Genomic DNA, 6890 nt, shown 5'->3' with positions numbered 1-6890 from the left:
TGCGTTTTGAAGTCCCTTAATGTAGATGTCAACCCAAGGGCCGTCGGGGCTTGATCTTGAATTGAGCTGGAAATTTCTTCAAGGGCCATCGAGGCTTGATCTTGAGTTCGACTGGAAGATTTTCTGGTTTCCTCCAATCGTTGATTTTCCACAAGCTTAATCTTGAACTGGGCTGGAAGATTTTTTTTTGGTCTCCTCCGAAGGTCTGAACTTACTCCTTTTACCTGGAGTTGAATTTGATTCAAGGGTGGTGAACACTTGATTTTGAATCGGACTTGTGATTTCTTCAAGGGCCATCGAGGCTTGATCTTGAGTTCGACTGGAAGATTTTCTGGTTTCCTCCAATCGTTGATTTTCCACAAGCTTAATCTTGAACTGGGCTGGAAGATTTTTTTGGTCTCCTCCGAAGGTCTGAACTTACTCCTTTTATCTGGAGTTGAATTTGATTCAAGGGTGATGAACACTTGATTTTGAATCGGACTTGTGATTTCTTTAAGGGCCATTGAGGCTTGATCTTGAACTGGGCTGGAGGATTCTTCTGGTCTCCTCCGCTCGTTGATTTTCCTTTGTGCTACTCTTGAACTGGGCAGCAGGATTCTTTTGGTCTCCCCCCGAAGGTCTACGAGCGGTTTCAGGATATGGCAGGCAAGTACGAGGTGGAGGTGCTGACCTGTTTCTTTGTTCAATCTTTCCAATTCGTATTGAATACGAATTGGAAAAATTGAAGTTTCCTTGTCCCTTCTCTAGCAGTGTATCAACCGTTGAAGATGACTACTCGAGAGCAACGCTAGGTAAGCAACCAGGAATAGATTCCAGGTAGTCGGTTCCAAATCGGAAGACTGACTCCAAGTGCCGGCTGATTGCTTCTTTCACTTTGCCATGCGAGTAAGAACAAGGACAAAGGAAAAGACAGGGAAAAAGCATGATATGAGATACCTTTGCTTTCGAAGAAGCAGCGAATGAATCAACACATATATTTGTTGTGCTTGTCTCCACATGCTTCGATGTATCATTTTCACTTGCCTTACTTGCTCCCCTTTTCAGAAGTGGTATTTCCTTATGCAGGTTTAGCATCTTCTCTTGTAGTATTTGTCCTCCGATGCAGGAGTTGAATGCAACCTTTGCATTTAAATGGTGCTTCACTTCTTGGTGGCAACTGGTTTGAGTGGAGGTTCCGACATATTGCTTTCTCTGTCCTTGTCTTGGCAGGTGAGAACAAGGGCAAAGGAAAAGATAGGGAAAAAGCATGATATGAGATACTTTTGCTTTCGCCCTTGATGATATGAGATACCTTTGCTTTTGAAGAAGCGGTGAATGAATCAGCACATGCTTCAATCTATCGTTTCCTCCTGGGTCATCTGTACTTCAGGCATCTGGTATCTTCAAAGGTTGAATAGGTTTTCTCAAAGGAAGAAGAAGAATTGTGTATTTCGAGAGGCTTTGCTGGGAGTGCGCCCTCAGAGGTGAGGAAGAGTTGGGCATTTTCTTCAGGTCTGCCTTGCCATAAGAGACGAAGGTCGACACATATAGGGATTTCTTAATAGCAAGTGGTGGTACCGTTCTTTTACCCTTGTCGACAAACGTCTCTTCGATATCTGAACGACGCCTCTTCGATTTCTGAACGACGCCTCTTCGATTTCTGAACAAGCGCCACTTTTGACAAAGTTGCACGCGTTTTCTGAAAAGCAGAGAAAGCGTCGCCGAACTTTGCGCTTGTCGGCTAAAGATGTGTAGTTGCGATGATGGCCTCCACGTGTTTTCGACTTTGTCAGATATCTTTTGACAAAGTTGAACGCGTTTTCTGAAAAGCCGCGAACGCGTCGCCAAACTTCACGCAGGAAAATCCGGATTTTTGAATCGGTGGTCGTGTCGCTTGGCTTTTTACAGAGGTATCGATCACTCCAACATACACTCTGAAAATTGCCCATTCTTGAAAATCGTCTCCGGTCTTTTGAGAATTATCTTCATCCACCCATTCTCTCTGAACACCTTTGAAAAAAATGACTAACTCATCGAACCTTTGCTTAGATTTGAGTCTCAGCAGCGATCCGGTTGCACCCGGTCAAGGTAATGTATGGCGCCCTTCTTTTTTATCTTCTAACGGTCCTCTTACAGGTGAAGACTCCGTGATGCAGGACGTCATAACAGCTACGATAGTAGCTAGAAACCTCCTTACTCCTAAGGATAGTAGGCTGCTTTCAGGACGGTCCGATGAGTTGGCCGTTCAAGAGTCCCTCGCTCTCAGCGTTCAGTGTGCAGGCTCTGTGTCCAACATGGGCCAACGCCTACTTGCTCGCTCCCGTCAGGTTGAATCGTTGATGGCAGAGGTGGAAAGTCTCAAGCAAGAGATCAAGCAGCTGAAGTATGAGAATAGAAGTTTGCACGTGCTTGCAAACAACTATTCGACGGGCATGAAAAGGAAGCTTGATGAGCTGCAAGAGTCTGAAGGTCGGATTCAAAGTGACCGTCAAACGTTTTCGTCTTTCCTCCAGAGGCACATTTTTCCTGGGTCTTCCAGCGTTTGGCCAAGTATTGAGGCTTCGAATGCTCTATCTTCGATGCCTCCCGCTCCGATGCCTTCTGCTCCGATGCCTTCCGCTTCTAGAGTTTTGCCAAGTAATGGGACTTCACGTGAACATCCTTTGTGAAAGCTCCATCCTTTTTTTTTTTTTTTTTTTTTTTTTTTTTTTTTTTGTACACACTTGTAATTTCTTGGAGATTAATGAACATGCTTTATTTTATTCAGTGTATTGTGCTAAATACAGACAAAACATATACATCACCGTCTATCATCATTCCTTTTCATTTTTTTATTTTTTTTATTTATATTTTTTTTTTGCTTTCGGTGGCACTGATCCACCATTCATTTATATATGTATATATTTCAGATGGTGCCAGAAGCACCATCATTGTTTTTTTCTTTCTTTTTATTATATATATATATATATTTTTTTTCTTTTTGCACATGGTTCCAGAAGCACCATCATTGTTTATATATATATATATATATATATATTTTTTTTTTTCATGCTGTCCACCCAGATTTCATCATTTTTTTTTTTTTTTTTTTTTTTATATATGGTGATCTGCAAGACTGAGTTTGTGGGTGAAAACCCAGGCCGAGTCCGAGAGAAGACGGAGGAGGTCTTTGGGTGTGAGTTGACAAACTTTGCTTTTGTCAATCACCTTCAAAGGCAGCAGCCATGGTGGAAGTGCAGAAGCAGAGGCAAGAAGACGGATGAGATCTTTGGGTGTGAGTTAACAAACTTTGATTTTGTTAATCACATTCAAAGGCAGCAGCAGAGGCAAGAAGATGTGAGTTGACAAACTTTGTTTTTGTTAATCACATTCACAGGCAGCAGCCATGGTGGAAGTGCAGAAGCAGAGGCAAGAAGACGGATGAGATCTTTGGGTGTGAGTTAACAAACTTTGATTTTGTTAATCACATTCAAAGGCAGCAGCCATGGAGGAAGTGCAGAAGCAGCCAGAGCTTGAAGTAGTGCAAAGCGTCGAGTTTGAAGACCGGCTAGTCGTTTGACAGCGGTCAATGAAGCTCTTCGTTGATTTTGATCATGGTGGCTAGGGTGACGAGCTCGAGGTTTGTTGGCAGTGTGAGGAGACAGAGGGAAAAAAAACTCCACCATCACCATTGAGCACAGGCAAGGAGTACAGCCACTGAGCACGAGTACCGAGCACAACCACCAAGCACATCCACAGCAGTGAGTTCCCATCTATCGCCCCTTGTTACTCTGAGTTGGTCTTAACCGAAGCTGCAGCAACAGTCGAGACCATGGAGTCCACGCCACAGATGTTTCGGCCCCTGCAGATTTTGTAGAACCCACTCTCTCCCCAGTTCTCTCCCCATGAGTTCTTGATGATCCAGTATGGCTTCTCCTTCAATCTGATGGGAGAATACCCAGCTGCACCATAACCTACAAGTAACACTCCGTGATCCAACCGCCTTGAGCATATGTAGGGGCACGACACTCCACCAACATATGTTTGCATGAAAACCGCGTTAATAGCCACAGCAAGAGGACCATTTTTGACAAGGTTTGCAGCAATTTGGTCTTCATCAAGGGAGATGACACTGAAATTGGAAACTGATGCTGCAATTTTGCTCTTGTCAAATTTGCAGGTTCCACGATCAGTACCAGTGTATGGATAATCCTCTTCCTTCATTAGTCCACCAGCTTTGAGTGTGTACTCAAAGGCACTGTTCATGAGTCCACCATTGTTGTCGTTCGCACTTTTAAGACTCTGCTTGTAGTTGTAGAACATGGTAGCTGTCTGTGCTTTAACAGTAATTCCCCTTTCTCTCTCCACCTGCAATTTGTCGAGGTACTGGGGCTGGCCATGGCCTCTCTTGATAGTCCCGGTGAGCTCCAAAAGCCTGTCGGCGAGAGTAGACTTGCCGTGATCTACATGCGCGATTATCGAGAAGTTCCGAATCCTCTCCGTCTCCCATGATCCCGTCTAATTTAAGCAACTGGTTCATCAATTGCTCAATTAGAACAAGCACATCTTGCTCTGCAATATTTTTACCTTTACTGATAATTGATTCAAGAGCCGACACCTGGCCAGCAAGCCTGTCTACTTCCAAGCTGATTTCGGAGATGGACTTCGAAGCCCTATCCTTGTCTTTGAATATCAATTTCTGATCTTGATGGTGCAAACCAGTCGGTCCAACCAACATTTTCTTCAAATCCCCAAAAGAAGATTGAGCGATGATGCTGATTTCATGGTAAATTGACCCATATTTGACCCGAACCCGAATTGTCGGTGGAGGCACCGAGTTCCGATCAGAGTCCGGATTCCGTTTCTGAACCAGCATTCTTCCCGGTCTGAGCTCCCACTCTCCCTGCCCCGAGTCAACTCTGCCGCCGCCTGAGCTTCCATTCAACTCGGCCAGTGACACCCCTGTAATCTTGGTCTTCATCCTCAACATTTTCTCTCTAATTTTCCACGAGAGATCTCTCAGGTTTTTTATCTACTTCACAAAATTAGAAACAACCCAATTGAGAGAAAGGCTTGTAAAACAAAACCCTTGTTTCAGAATTCTCAGGCTCTGAATAGACAAGGCCGGAGACACCACCATGTTTGACGGTGTGTGAGGCGGAGATGCAGGCGAAGATGTCAAATGAGAAACAGATCTTCCCCATAATTGGATTGGGATTAGAGAGGAAAGGCAAAGACTTTGGGGAGTTTGTGGGGGGAAAAGAGAGAGACGAAGTCGCGAGGGTTTGGACGAAGCGCCGCTGTGGTTGGCCGTGCCGTCGTACTCGTCGATCATGTTGTCGAGGTCCTCGTCGGTGGTGAGTCGGTACTTGAGGGTGAAGACGCAGCCGAGAAGGACTCCAACTGCTATGGCGGCGCCGACCTTCGATTTTCTGAGAGACTGCGGTTTCTCTCTGCGACTCACCACCGCCATGCCTTTGTTTTCTCTTCTCAGCTATGCTTTGAGAGGGAGGAGAGAGACACGCAGAGATGAAGGCTTGGAGCCGAGTGAGGATGGGCTTTGAGAGTTGGGCCCGAATTTGTAGCTGGGCTCGTTAGCTTTGGGAAGAGGAATAAAAAGTTTTGGGGATGATGACGGCACTGGGCCGGCCTGTGGCGTGTGGCGAGAGCTGGACCTAGGCCTGCTGTAGAATTCGACTAAGATTGTTTTGCTCCATCCATGCGGCTTTTAAGTGGACGCTTCAACATATATAAAATAGAAATATATATTATATATATATATATATATATATTTTTTTTTTTTTTTTTTTTTTTTTTGGTTTTTGAGTAGAGAATAAATATATATATATATATATATATATATATTTTTTTTTTTTTAATACATAGTAACATATGTATTTTTTTTTCTTTTCTTTTGTAATAAAATTGACTTTCTTTAATGAAATATTTATTTATTTATTTTGACGTGACTGTACTTGAAGTTTTGAAGTTTCAAGTTGCCTACGTACTCTTCCAAAGAAGAGATCAAGTCATAACGTAGTTCAAATGATATATTTTTTGTTGGTGCCGTACACAGTTTATGCTCTTGCGGGCTAGGAGCGTTTGTTGTCACCTTTTAGGCTCGTGTGAACAAGGAGCGTCTTGGTGCCGTTTGCATTTTCAGCTCATGCAGGCAATGAGCGTTTGTTGTCGCCTTTTATGCTCGTGCGGACAAGGAGCTTTGGTTGTCGCCTTTTAGGCTCGTGCGAACGAGGAGCGTCTTGGTGCCGTTTGCATTTTCAGCTCATGCAGGCAAGGAGCGTTTGGTGTTGCCTTTTATGCTCGTGCAGAACAGGAGCGTTTGATGCCGTTTGCAGTTTCAGCTCATGCAGACAAGGAGCTTTGGTTGTCGCCTTTTAGGCTCGTGCGAACGAGGAGCGTCTTGGTGCCGTTTGCATTTTCAGCTCATGCAGGCAAGGAGCGTTTGGTGTTGCCTTTTATGCTCGTGCAGAACAGGAGCGTTTGATGCCGTTTGCAGTTTCAGCTCATGCAGACAAAGAGCTTTGGTTGTCGCCTTTTAGGCTCGTGCGAACGATGAGCTTTTTTTTTTTTTTTTTTTTTTTTGATGATTTTGTCAAACGATCTTAGAGACGCATTCCTTGCAATCTTCATAGCAAGGAGTCTTGACTGAGTGATTGAAGAAGTCTTTGGGGAAGAAATCGCGCATCGTGATTGCAACGGACGATCTTTGTGTCATAACTTCATCATCCTCAACATTTTCATGTAGCTTTGAAGGTTGACGGTAGCTGCTTTGCCCCCTTTCCGATTGGTGAACTTGTGGAGGAGACCTATGTTTCTTGTGCATTTTCTTTGGAGTGACATAAGTCCATCCTTCAACTTCACTTGACTTGACTAACATGGTTTTGGAACATGCCCCCAGCGGTTGAGGTGAA

The 6890-nt window shown here is 44.2% G+C and overlaps 1 protein-coding gene and 1 pseudogene across 1 annotated transcript; both read right to left on the bottom strand.

Moving 5' to 3' along the window:
• Nucleotides 1-3728: 3728 nt before the first annotated feature.
• On the bottom strand, nucleotides 3729-4224 carry LOC148690465 (cysteine proteinase). The gene has a single exon (XM_088685218.1). The coding sequence runs from the start codon at nucleotides 4222-4224 to the stop codon at nucleotides 3745-3747; it is 480 nt and encodes a 159-aa protein (XP_088541344.1). The 3' UTR covers nucleotides 3729-3744.
• Nucleotides 4225-4297: 73 nt separating this feature from the next.
• On the bottom strand, nucleotides 4298-4948 carry LOC148690464 (BAG family molecular chaperone regulator 1 pseudogene; annotated as a pseudogene).
• Between the last annotated feature and the right edge of the window lie 1942 nt (nucleotides 4949-6890).

Source organism: Pyrus communis, chromosome 15 (assembly GCF_041283825.1).
Source record: "Pyrus communis isolate YQ-2024b chromosome 15, ASM4128382v1, whole genome shotgun sequence".
Lineage (NCBI taxonomy): Eukaryota > Viridiplantae > Streptophyta > Magnoliopsida > Rosales > Rosaceae > Pyrus > Pyrus communis.
This window is presented reverse-complemented; position numbering and strand designations above follow the sequence as displayed.

Excerpts from the sequence above, each read along its gene's own strand:
- LOC148690465 (XM_088685218.1), bottom strand. The coding sequence starts at position 4,224 with ATGAACAGTGCCTTTGAGTACACACTCAAAGCTGGTGGACTAATGAAG.